General features: G+C 40.8%; 1 protein-coding gene across 1 annotated transcript in view; it reads left to right on the top strand.

Annotated features, from left to right (window-relative positions):
- Nucleotides 1–13,977, top strand: part of PTPRG (protein tyrosine phosphatase receptor type G) — a 416,959-nt gene that overhangs the window by 342,811 nt on the left and 60,171 nt on the right. Inside the window, exon 13 of the mRNA XM_059823043.1 lies at nucleotides 2,456–2,588. Coding sequence (XP_059679026.1) covers nucleotides 2,456–2,588 — 133 coding nt within the window. The remainder of the gene's footprint in view (nucleotides 1–2,455; nucleotides 2,589–13,977) is intronic.

The following is a 13,977-nucleotide window of genomic DNA, read 5'->3' on the forward strand; positions in this document are numbered from 1 at the left end:
TTTTCTTAGGCTCTTCTGCCATGACCCTCAGGAGACAGGCGCCACACTCAGCTGTACCGCTGTACTTCTGGCCCCCGCTGTCAGTCTAGTACAATTTTTATTGACACTGGTTTGTTTAAGCTCTCTCAACACTTAAGCAGTGTAAAACACCTAAGACTTTTTCTTCAAAGCCAGCACAGGAACAGTCTCCTTTTTTTCTGAAGCATATCACTGCTTGGGCATTCCCAACTGGAATTTCAGGGCCAGCCATCAGCATGCGAGAATGGCATTTGCTATTCTGGCACTCAGCATACAGAACGCTTTCTTACCCTCACATCTGTGGTATAGGGAGTTGGCAGGGTCAGATAAGTGTGTTCTCCACAGTAGACTGCATAAGAGGAGCATCGTGAGTACTGCAGAATTTAATAGCGTGCATTGGGACTCCAGCCCATGCTGTGCTTACGATGGAATTTAATTTTCTTCCCATGCAAACAGAAACATATGTTTTTGTGTTGAAATATGTGGAGGTGAAACTAAACAGAATACTGTCCTTGGAGAGAAATGAAGCAACACCCTAATGGATGTAAGGTGGTGGAACTATTTGGCTCTCCTATGAAGTTTTATTACATTGCATGTTTTTTTTGCTTTGTCTCTTTTACCATTCTGATTAGTAACGCTTACCTCACAGGCTTAATTTTTTCATGCTGTTAAATGATTTGAAATGCACTGATAAAAACCGATGCCTCAGGGCTTATGATTTTTGCAAATTTGGCAAATACAGAGAATAAGCCTTTGCTCTAGTTTTGGGGTTTTTTTTTTCCTTATTCTTTGCTAGTCAAGGAAATCAATGACCTGTCTTAAAAACAGTATATTGCATATTATTAGTATGCTGTGAAGACAAAAGCTCACCACATGCTCGAGGTACAACGTTGTGCCAAGTGGCTCTGTTGGTAACCTCAGTAGCCTTTTTTACTGAAGTTGGAGACAACTGGCTACTCATCTCTCTTTTGATCAGTTCTATACTCAGTGCACGTTCACTTCCCCCAAACATCCCTCTGATTAGCACCTCATTTAGGCTGCTTGCTAAAGGGCATTACCTCCATCAGCCTAGTTCTTAAAACTAGAAAGATTCCTTGCTGGGCTTGCAGCAGCCTGCAGCCTTGCTCTGTTTTCAGCAGTCAGGCAAAAGCATTTACAATTAACCTTTACTTCCATGTTAGTTGAATTTTACTCCTGCCTATGGAGGAGTATAATCTAAATGCTATTAAAATAGAGTATGACTTCATATTATGTGACATCTGGTGACTTCCAATTATCTGTGTTTTGCCTGCCTACGGTGAAAAGGCAATTATGTTCTTCTGGTAGGATTTGCAGTCGTTTCAGAAGATATGATAATACAGTACTGAACGAGGGCAAGGAAGCACATTGGTAAGGAAAGACTCACGTAAGCTAAAAAGTAGAAGTCAAGTGTGTACATTTCAATCCTCAATCAAATCTGATGCTTTTTACAGTAATCCTTTCCCATTGTGTCCTGTTGACAGGTATTGATCAACTACCACCTGTTTGTTAGAAAACACAAATAAGATATAGAATCCGCTTCTGTGTTTTTCTTTTATCATTTTGTCGAAAAGAATTTATTTGTCAAGTCTACGTGAATTTGCACAAATTAGATGTCTTTTGAAATACATTGATATGGTGTCTATGCTCATTGGCTCCAGTACTTGTGGAAACTCTAGATACTCATTTTACATATGATACAGTTATTTTAATGAGATGTCATGCAAAAAGTGAAACAGAGTTACTCGGCCAGATCTCAGGATAGTGACCAACTTTAATTTTGTTCAAAACCTGTGGCATAATGATTTCTTCTGTCAGTTACAACACATCTTATCCATTCATTCATCCATCCATCTTGACAATCCATATGCTAAAAAATGCTTTCGTATGCAGTAACTTACCAGATTGTGACAATTCCGCAAATGATGTGACATGACACTCAACATGTTGAGGATTTTTTATTTTAAGATAGTTACCAAGAAATTTATTTCTGAAGCAAAGTATTACACTGAGCTTTGCAAACAGGGCTATGCTGTAGTGTTGAGAAACAGAGTGCATTTATCTACAAACGCTAATGACCGAGCAAAGCATTTACTTTGTTACCGTGGTGAAATGACTCAGCGGGTTACTCCTCATCTGATAATAGGTGCTTGAACGATAGAGTCCTAAAATTGTCTATGAGACTGTAATTACAGGCAGTAGTAAAATCCAAGCCATATGTGGCAATAAACACCATACTTTTGTGCTCTCATGTCTCAGACTAAAGACAAATGGAGTCCCACCCTGCAGTTAGAAGATCTTTGCTCTGTTTACTCATACCATGTAAAACGGACAAGCTATTTGTTTTGCTTACACATTTTTCCATACAGTAATTCTCTTTCCATTTAGTGATTGTTTTTGTTATGTGTTCAACACACAGCTGACAAGAACAGCTCCAGCATGGCCACAAGACCTTCTCCTGGTAAAATGGAATGGATCATCCCGCTTATTGTGGTCTCAGCACTGACCTTCGTGTGCCTCATTCTTCTCATTGCTGTGCTTGTCTACTGGAGGTGAGCCTGTTTCCTTTTGATTGGAAACTGATTATGATTTAAAACACATTACAGATGGTGTTTTTTAATGTGGTCCTGTGGTTTTTATTTTATTAGATGTTACGGTGATAGATGCATTAGATAACTGGATGCTAGAACAGCTCTGTTGGTTAACTATTCAGCTGTCTCAAATATTGATTTTTGTGTCATGAAAATGAGCTTGGTAGAGCTCTAGCAATGGCAGAGCCAGCTGCAATGCCAACAAATATTTTCATTATTAGTTCCTCTCATATAGCTATAAAAAGGTATCTTTTTCTTGGCCTTCAGGAAAGGTGGTTGTGGGAGAAAAGCCCAGTGAGACTGGACTTGGTTCCATGGGTGGCTTTGCCACAGACCCCCTCTATCATCTTATGCAGTTCTTTTCTTCTTTTGACTGTACTTCAAGAAAGGGGGATGAGCTTGTTTCACGTTACATAGCAATGCTCTGAGTAGGAGTTCTTTAGCATTGGTGAAGCGTTTGGAAGTGCAGCCTCCAAGGTCTTGAAAGTAAAGATTGCCTCTTACAAAGAAATACTGTCCTTTACACCAACGAGCATTGGTTCAGTGGTGGAGACTAGGATTAGCATCAACAAATCCATCTCCATTTGATTCAGAGTAAATTAAAATCTGCAGCACCTTCTTGTGCCAGAACCAGAACCCAAAGACACCTCATTTGTCTGGTGGTGAAAATTAACCAGGGATTAGGCTCATAGAAGGTACTTAGGAATTATTTCAAAATCTGATTTGGTGGGACACAGAAAAGTAGCTTTGATGAGAAATAGCAGTCCATTGATCATTATATTTGCAGAATCAATTAAAAAATTACCAAGCTGTTTTTCAGTACACCCATTTCACTGACAATTAATTGGCCAAATTGTTGAGGCTGGGAACATTTGAAAGAATATTAATAAATAGGTGACAATAGTCTTGTGAAAATAATTTCTAGTAACATTTGCAAGTAATTAACATCATTGCAGTAAGACAATGAATAAAATTGCAGCGATGTGTGCACAAAAGCTGAAATTGGAAAGGTTCTGAAGATCCCATTGTAGTCTCCTGTCCTTCAATATACATTTTCTTCATTTGAAGGACTAAACTTGGTCACATTCACACCAGGCAAGGCCTTGAAGGATATGATATATCCTGAAGCACTGTAATGAGGGGTTAGTAATATTTATCTCGCGTTGATACAAAATGCTTTCTAAGGAGGAAAGGTTTTGAAATAAAATGCTAACAGCTATTATCAAGAAGAATGTTGGTACCTCTCATTGTTTGGAAAACATTTCTATTTCCTGCAATATCACTAATGGATCGAGAGAAATAATTGCCAACTTAGTGTTTAATTCACTCAGAGAGTAACAATACCGTCCCTGAGAAGATATTAAAGTTGGAAAGTACTGGCTTAGTGACCAATAGTTAGGGACTAATTTTTGATAAATATTGGCTTGTATTATAGATCATAGTAAGACTTGAGTCTAAAATGAAGATATGTTACTTAAATACTTTTTCTCTTCAAAATTCCTAACCATCCACTTCATAAAATTTTTACTTGCTTCGTAATAACAAACAAGCACATAAATCAGGGAAGATACATGAACAAAGACTTTAACTGAAACCAAATTACTTTTCCAGTAATGTTTGTTATTTTGCATATGGGCAGCAATTGTTTCTTATCTGCTGTCCATAATATGCATGAGTATTTAACATTCATCAATAGCTTTGGTAAAATTATGAGCATTGACATTAATAGCCCTGACAGCACTGGGTCAATTTTTTTTGTGTATAATTGATACTAAAAAAAGGTGGAGATTAAAAATGAATATAGACATGGAAAGTATGTCATGTAGCAGTCAAAAGTTTTTTGATAAATATGAAGCAAAAAATTGAGGAACGATAAACTTGAGAGCACACGTGTACTAGCTTCAAAATAATCTCCTTTGTCTACCTTCATAGTCCTGAGGCTTTTTAAACAAATACAGAGAGTGTATAAAAAAACTCAACGTGTGTTTTAGGATAAATCAACAAGCAACTAGAGCACAAATTGTCCACAGTAACATTTCATGTTGTGCAGACCACGTCACTGAAGTGGCAACACAGCATTTTGTGTGCCCTTTTCAGTGTGATTACCTTTCCTTAGGAAAAATAAAAGGTTTATCTCTGTGAGTGTTTTAAAGTAAAGAAAAAACAGATCCTCGAACACCGCAGAGTCTAATTTACAAGTTTGAAAGCAACAGTGATCTGGATTTTCAGGAAGAAATACTTAGCTTAAAATGTAATGGGCAACATATGGAATAATTTGCTAAATAACACCATCAAAGCAAATGGCATGAAAATGAGGATGAGACAGTTTTTTCAGTATGGGAAACACGGTATTGAAGGGCACAGAAGAGAAACACTTGTTATGAAAGGATAACCCTCAAGGGGACAGGCGTGCTGGACCAAGGGGTCTTTTCTTGCACAGCAGTTCTTTGTTTCGGTGTGAGAAAAAGCATTACAAAACAAAAGCCAGAGAACTAGAAAATGCAGAAGAGACATCATTACCCTTTGGCAATACATTTTGAGGGTAAAACAAATGATATTTTCACTTTTGCGTTTTTGAGCATTTGTGGGATTAGATGATTTGAGAGCAGAGGTGACATAAGTAGAACAATGAAGCAAAGCGAAGCCTTCTGCTTGTTTGCATTGCATCGATGCTCTATTACCCAGGGACCAAAATAAGAGTTAGGGAGTTGCTTGTGAAGGTTTGGCAAAGCATTTATCTGTTTGGATCCTTTGTAACTCATTCCATGATACAGCAACGAAATAAGTTTTGTGACGATGCCTTGTTGTAAGGAAGCTTCATTTTCTGTTCCCTTTATTTGCAAAGGAGAGTGATAGGAAGCAGCCACTGTTTGATGAAGCTTTTCCTTTCTTCATCTGTTGAGCTTCCATGCTGTGTTCATTAGAGACTTCTTGTAATTGAATATATTTGGAAATGATCTGTGCCGTTTCTGAACGAGACTCCCTTATTTGCAGAGGTAATTTGCTGTTCTCAGTTCCTTTTCCATGTGGATCCTGGACGAATGGCAAAAGAATATGATTGATGTTGAAGAGAAAGGGTCACTTCCGTCTTTTTAGCGTGATGACCATCTCAGTAATGAAAAGGGATGGGAGCTTGCAGGCAAGCAGCGGCTCTGAATTGCCTTTCTACTAAAGTTTCCTGAATTCAGTACTTTTAATGGCACTGCTGTGCAAAGAGGGCTATGTGATTTTAAGTTGGTAGAGTGGAAAATAAACTAGGTCAGCATAATGAAGCTGCAAAAATTGCACTGCCTCTTATCGCAGAACAATGAGGAGAGCATCATCGTGGGATGACCAGGAGCCACGAAGTTCACTGGGGCTGGTTGACAGTTGGGCTTCCTGGGTAGGAGGGACAATGAAGGCTGTAATTTAAGTTTGCTTCTTTGCATCTTTGATTCCTCTTGAGGAAAATCTGGCCTGGCTGATCCTTGAGCTGTCATGGGCATGATAAAGGGGACTCTTGCTCCCAGGACCTCTAGTGCTTGAAATTGATTTCTTTTTAGCATCAAGTTGAGAATTTGAGTCTTAGCAGACAGAAAAGGTGTTGGAGACCAGATCCTTGTTTCACTCAACATGTAGATTCACCATTCACTTCTGCAGTGGCACAATGGTATTTCTTTTTCTGCTTTCATTTCTTTCGTACTGGTTCCTGAAATTGTGTGCTGTAGGGACAACCACTGAATATTTCTGAGAACTATTCACTGGGATTTTAGGATCTTTCGCTGGAGCGCTACCAGCTCATCTAGAGCCCGTTAAGACATGTGTATCGTAAGGTGCAGTTTCCCAAGCGCATTATTTTTGCATTTCTGGGCATTTGTTTTGCATCTGTGATTTTATACCCAGACTCAGTATCATGAGATCCTTCTGCAGTTCTTCAAGGTCAGTGTAAAATTTGACTTGGATTGTCTGCAGTCTTTGCCACTGTTATTCTCACAGCCTTTTCTAAGAGCTCTGAGAATTGCAGAGTGTGTTTGGTAGTGACCTCCAAACTATTTAGGGATTGAGCGTGACTTCAGTTTTTTTGCAACAAGGCAAGTTCCTATAGCATACTAAGCCATAATACGGCTTGAAACATGTCTTTTCTGGCACTTCCACTATATTCTGTTGCAAATTGAACAAGTCCTGAGTATTGACACTTTAAGGGAAACCCAGGGTCAGTGCCGCTTTCTTTTTCTCAGAGGTGCAGGAGGGTGACTAGATTGGGAAATCAACTAAAATACTTTGATACACATTAACTTCTGTCATTTTAGGAAAAAAAGTATATTTTAGGAGTGACTGGTGACCTTCCACTCTTTGTTTTCCATTCTGATTTTTAATCTAAACACTGCAATGCTATAGACTGTGGTTGCAAAGGGAAAAATAAGCAAAGAATATTAAGAAGCAATTAAGATTTTAGAGTTTAGCCAACAGCAACTTTTAAATGGGAACTAAATTATAGCCATTTCTCATTTTCAGCTAAGAGGGAGAAATTAATTCACAACTATAGCTGGAGAGTTTTCTTTTTCTTTCTTTTCAGCAGATACCATAATTCACCTCTGAATTATTGCCGCCATCAACATCGCGATCCCAAAGACAAAGCAGGAATATTGTATTGCATTTCTTATTAAATCAAGCTGTTTATACAGTGCTAATATGTTTACATTCAGGAGGGATTTTTGGAACAACACAGCTGCTGCCTTTCAAAGAGCAAGCAAGCTTGCATTGCTTGTTTATAGTCATGCGTGTATATGAGACAGCTTGGGGAAAAGATGCCTTTAATTTTCCTGAGGCAAAACCCTGTAGAATTTAGTATACAGTAAGAGTTTTCTTAGGTTTTTGTTCAGCATCCTGTTGAATTGAACAGAATCCTTGAGACGGGTCCTGTGGCAAAGCCTCGTACTTCTCTGGCAGTGCCTTTCTGTGCAGAAGAAATGACACTGAGCACCAGGAGATGTGCGTTCTTTTTCTGACTCACTCATTGATTTTCTGTGTGACCTGGGGCCAAGTCACTTACGCTTTGACAGTATTGTTGTTGAACTCGGTGGCAAAGACCTCAGTGGGAGCAAGCTCAGGTGTTCAATATTTCAGCATCTGAGTTTTGTCCCTGGTAAAATAGCACCGAAGAAGGTTGGTGAGCCATATTTGTAAATCAGTTTGTAATATAGAAATGAAAGCTGCAACCGTAAGACCAAGAACTGTTGTAGTTACCATGTCCAATAACCATGACTTGGAAAGCTGCCTTTTGGTGTTAAATTGTGGGGAACTTGCACAGCTCCATAGCTAAGAGAGTGTTAAAACTTCGTTGGGGAAAAAAAAGAACTTCTGCCGGTAGCAGGTTGTAAAAAGTGCTGAAATTGTTATTTGAACTTATCTCCAGGTTTTATTTTATGAGTACACAATGTGTTGTTCATCTACTGTACTGATTGAAAAAGGAACATTGCAAATTTACAGACCATTGTAAAATTGCTTGCTTACAATGATAAAAGCTGCTTTCAGCTTACTCTAAAATATTCGTGATTCTGCTCATTTTCTCACTCATGAGGGATGCTAGGTGCTAACACCTTCTGAGAGCCTGTGTGTTGATTTTAAGAATGCCTCGGGTGCAGTTGCATGAGTATTTATTTCAGCAGCAGCGGTTCAAGCAGCCTCATCCGTTTCTGCCCTTGTCCTGCCCTCTGTGATACCAACGGAAATGTTTGTATAACCATGTGAGGAGCTGGATTGAGAAATAATCCATGTTTAAAAAAAAAAAAAAAAAGGTGAGAGGGGCTTTCATGCCCTCATTTAAACCAGATTAGCTCCCAGACTGGTTCATACAGACAGAGTTGTACCAGCATAACCGAGGGAGCAGCATGAGGCAGGAATGAGCAGGAGGGATGGGGATGCTCATGCTGACACTGCCCCCAGTGATGCCTGAGGACCACATCCAGGCACTTGTGCTCAGCTTGGGCATGGCTGTGCCACGAAGCACAACCCATGTCATCACAGGCAGTGAGGAGAATTAGCCAACAAGGGCAAGAGATTCCCTGAGCTGGGAGACGGGCAATGCCACAGGGAGACAAGGGGAAACGTGGAGGTGAGTGTCGTGCGTGAACCCCCTTGCAGCTCCCATCTCCTTTTTAGTGATCAGATATGCCCTGCTCACGCCGAACAGGGCACGCCTTCGCTTTCCTCTGGGAATGGCCACTTCTAGTCTCGTATGATGACAAACAGCCTCAGAGGGATGGGGACGGGGCAGACCACTGCCTGGCAAGTGGGATGCAGCCCAGCCCGATTTGGAGCTCTCTGATCTCCCTGCCTCAACCCAGGCAATGCAGGAAAAGCACTTCAGCTTTTATTGCAGAAGATCCAGCTTGTATTTGACTTTACCAGTGCCGGAGGTAAAGGTATTGAAATTTTGGGTCGTTTTGTGTGCTGTATCTCAAAGCGCTACTCGTTTTCATTAAAGGGGAGCAGGCCTGTGATCAGCTCCCTCTTATCCCGCTCGGGGAACTGAGCTCATCCTTTGTGCCAATGGCAGGCAGCTTGCTTTCAAGCCTGAAGCTTAGAGCAGCTGCCGGTTGCTTGTTCTAGCTGTTGGTATCGTTCTTTGAGTGCTTGTCATTCTTCCATTACAAGGAAAATCAATATGAAAACTTCTCTGACAGCATCTCTGCTCTTTCATCTGGCAACACACAGCCTGGGGCGAGGGGGGAAAAGCCCGCAAGGAGATCCGTTAACGCCAAATCGTAGCGTGCCGCTGCTGTTCCTCCCGTTGTCGGCTCGTGGGCTTTCATCTTCTCTTGCAGGGAGCTGAAAAGGATCCGGCCCGGCTGTTTGCAAGGGTGGCAGGGTGCCGGGGTTTTCTCTGTGCATGAAGGGCTGAGGTAGGCGAGTGCAGCTGTGCGCAGGGGAGGCCGGGACAGCCTCCGCACAGCCATTCCATCACCGCACCCTACACAGCCATTCCATCACCGCACCCCACACAGCCATTCCTTGAGCGCACCCCACACAGCCATTCCATCACCGCACCCGCACAGCTGTTCCATCACCGCACCCGCACAGCCATTCCATCACCGCACCCGCACAGCCATTCCTTCACAACTTCTTGCTCAATAACCGTTTCCCAAATGGCTACTTTAGGGCCTTTCAGAAATCACAGGAGTTGTCAGTTGTTATAGTAACAGACCCCCTGCTGCTGAATTGGCCCTGAGATGCCCATTTCGGCTTTTGAACAGACTAACTCATGCTCATTAGGCAAAAAAGAGGGAGAGACAGATTTGCAGATGGAAAGTTGCTTTTTAAGCATGCTGGATGATCTGTTAAGAGCTAGACTGTGGAAAGGGGCATGTTCTCTCATTATATGCCTGTTACTTTTACTCTTCTTTAATTAACACTAGTTTTACTTTTCCTTGCAAACCAGAATTCTGCAAGACTTCCGCTTCCTCACTGGTGAGGCCAGTAGTGAGCTGCCACTTTACAAACCAACAATTTTTGTCTTGAGAAAAGAAAAAAGTTGGAGAGGGATTTGCCAAGCTTAAATGCAGATCAGGGGTGATTTCCAGAACTATCAGGATATCTACAAAACTCAGAAAACAGTACTTTTAGTCCTAATTATACAGCATCAGGAGCAACAAAAATCAGTAAGCACACTTTGACCCAGGAATGGCCCATTTCAAGGAAATAGCACAGTCTAGATTTTGCTTCAGGTTTAAACCTGAGCAGTCCCATTGATGTTAACAGAGTGACTCCTGAATAACCGGTATCAGCTAAATGAGACCTTGCCCTTGTAAATTTGAGTCCGCATGACTGAAGAATGTGTATTGCCTTGTATGGGTTCTCGAGAACATGCAATTGCAATAACAAGTTACTTCTTGCCACGTATTTGAAGCCAGCTTCTTCCCATGTCACACACATCCAGCCTTCATCTGAATTTCATGAAGCAATGTTCTCCTCTCTGCTGTCCCGTAAATGAAGAGCAAATTCAGATTTATAGCAGGCTGGTGTATCTCTAGGTGTAAATAAGAGAGGACTATGGTTATTCTTGTGCAATATACCTTTTCTATGAGGAAGTTGGTTAGACCAGATGGGCAGGCAGGGTTGTTAGCAGAGAGGGAACCAAGTGCTCTACTACATGAAAGGCGTCTGCACGGAATACGTGATGTTCTGTACCCGTTGTGTTGGGGATGAGGAGTCTTTGGCTTAAGTTGAAGCAAGAGAGAAATTTAGGTTTGACATTAGAAAAAGCTTCATGACAAGAAAGACAATAAAGTGGTGGTCTACAGATTTTCCATCATTTCTAGGTTCCAAAACAAGGTTAAGCAGCCATTCGTCAGGAGCACCGCAGGTGTTATTGATCCTGCATGGGAGCTTCGAGGCCCGTTCTCCACAGCTCTGCAGCGTGAGCTTAAAAGCACACATGCAAGCGTGAGAAGAGAGGAGGAATGGTGTAGTGTGATAAATTGTCTTGTAAGTCACAGGCTAGAAGCCTGAAAAAGCGTTTGGAAGATGCAATTTAAATGGATCACGTTTAAAGTGAATAATGTGAAGCCGATAAAAAAGCACATCTAAGAACTGGGGGGAGGAGAGAGTGGGGAGGGCTCTAGCTTTGGAGGGAGAGTGAAAGGAAGATACAAATGGGCAGGAAAGAAACTGCAAAGGCAGCTTGCAGAGGACAACTGTGTCAGGAGACCAACAGGTTGGTGGAAAAAAAATCTGTTTGGAGTATTGTTCCATCTGTTCTCCTGCAGCGGGGAGCCTAAAAGTAGGGAAGAGTTAAGAGTACAACAATTATTTGAAGTTTAAAAACAAAACAGAAGAGAAGGGGTTGGTATAGCTGTGGTTTGCTGCCCGCATTGTGTGTTACCTAAGGCACCATCTGTAGCGCATGTGTCAATACTGCCCCATTATCAGCAGTGAGTGCCAACATGAGGCCACCGCTGGTGCCAAGGGCAAAGACCCTGTGAGCAAGCACCCAGGGTGACTGAATCTAGACATCCCTGGAGAGGCTGTTATCTGAAAGTATTTTCTTGCAAAGGAGGCGGGGAATGGTGATTGCTCGAAGAACCAAGATTTCACAGCTGTGAAACCACCCGTCCCAGCGCCAGCAGTCCTGGTGCCTGCTGGATTGTGGTTATTTTTAACAGTACCTTTAAATGAGAACTCTCACTCTGAAACGTGTGTGTTCCTCAGCTCCTGGGATGTTCGTACCGTGTGGGTCAGTTGTGTGAACATCTTTTCTGCAGGCACTTTTATGGATGTGGCCATTGAACTCAGTGGGAGCCCAGATCTGCATTACCTTTATTTTAAAAGATAGTGTCAAGCATGCAATCATAAGTCAAACAACAGGAGAATGTATGTTTCAGTTGTGGAAGACTAGAATTCTAATATCATGTTGGTGACCTTGAAAACTCCCAAACAAAAAAAGTATACTTTTTTAATTCTTAATTTGTGATACGATGTGTCCTGCAAGAGCTGAGACATTTAGGCTATGCTTTGCCTACAGGCCCACACAGGCCATCCCATTCACTAAAGGGGATGAAGTTTATGCAAAAACCAAGTTGGAAAACTGCTGTTGACACACTCCTCGCCCCTTTGTTTAGAGGTGTAACGACATTTCCCCAACATTTCCATAAACACTTTCTTCTGCAGAGAGAGCAAAGGGGAGCAGGCAGGGGCAGCTGAGGTCAGGCAGGAGGGATCTGTGGTGTGGCTGCAATTGATCTTTATGTTTTGTTTCTGTGGAACTAATTAAATGGATTAATTGCAGACTTTTTTTCTGGAAATGCCTTCCCCAGTGCTGCTGTAATGGTGAGGTCTTGAAAAAAAGAGCAAGATTTTATCTGCAGTAGCTGAATTAAAGGTAGTAGTTTACAAGGCATAATTTTGAATGAATATTTTTTTAAATATTCAAATCTTCTAGTTAAGCTCCATTAAGAACTGGTCTGTAGGTGCTGAGAAATAGTATGCCATGAGGAGTGTCTGTTTTCCGATAAGCACAGCAGTGGAGGATGCCACGTACCACTGGCTTCTCCTACTCATCTGTTAGGTCTTTTGTAAGCTATTCTACAGGTAACTTCTATACAGCTTTAAAATTTTTGAACTCTGGCTTTTAAAGCTACGATCAGTATTTTAAAAGAGAAACGAATTTCACAAATGCTTTTTGTGAAATTAAATCACTAAAAAAAAGGAGACTATTTCTTAAGAAGATGAATTCATTCTTTTTGTGCTTCCCTTCTCAGCCCAAAGAAACAATTTATTAACCCGTTGTTGTTTGATCTGTTGCTAGTTGATGTTTTCTATTGATCTGTTGCTAGTTTATATCTTTCCTATAATATTCTTAGTATGTAAGAGTATGTGTTGAAGTGTATACAGGTATCTGTGGAGCAGAATCCCTCTCATAAATTGGTAGGTTCAGAGCTAGAGGAATGTCTTGGACAAACTGTGAATGAAATATCCTATAATGCAAGTGGATGTACCCGGAGGGAACAGTATACCTCTGCTGTGAAACTGTGAATTAACCACAGCAACCAGATAAATTATATTTTTTCTGTCTCCTTGTAACTATAAAATATAGCTATTGAAGGGCCCTGTGCTGTCCTAAGTCCCACAGCAGCATTTGGGCTAACATTAGCACTAGCTGTTTCACAGCAGGATGTGGTCTGAGTGTAAAATTATAGGGTAAGAATATTAAATCAATTCAGCATTCTTAACTGGTTGGATAAATACTAGGAATCAGCAGCCTAGTAAAACAATAACAAGCAGGGGTGGACTTAATTTTATTTCTCTTAAAACCTGTGCAATTCGGGAAAAACCAATGCCTTGGAATGCACAACGCATGTTGTGCTGCTATTACAAATGTTGCAAGTATGTGAATTCATTCAGTTTATTGTAGAACACTTGAGTTTGTTTAGAAGAAAACATTTCTTCTACCGCTACGAACAGCATGTATTTCACTCTGCCGACTTACTGGTTAAAATGCTTTTGAGCTCTTAAGTTTTAAGCTGAAACAGGCGTAGGTGGCATGCCTGGTTCTCGATTGCAGGGTTGTTTCATGTTTTGGAAATCCCGTCTTTTCCAAAATAGAACAAAAACGTTTTGAAATAGCCTACAAAGTGACATTTATAAAGTAATAGAAATAAGCCCAATTTGAATTTTTTAAATATTGTTAATGTTTAAAAAAAAAAAAAAAGGAAAGAAATCAAAACATTTCCAATAATGACAAATGTTCTGTTCCCTGAAGGCTCAAATTTGGTTTTTATTTTCCTTCAGATCAAATTACCAGTTAAATGGATATATTTCTGTACAGTGATTCACTCTCTAAAACCGTTTTTTAACCAATACCAGAAAGTTT

The sequence above is a fragment of the Gavia stellata genome, chromosome 12 (genome assembly GCF_030936135.1).
Source record: "Gavia stellata isolate bGavSte3 chromosome 12, bGavSte3.hap2, whole genome shotgun sequence".
In the NCBI taxonomy this organism is placed as follows: Eukaryota; Metazoa; Chordata; class Aves; order Gaviiformes; family Gaviidae; genus Gavia; species Gavia stellata.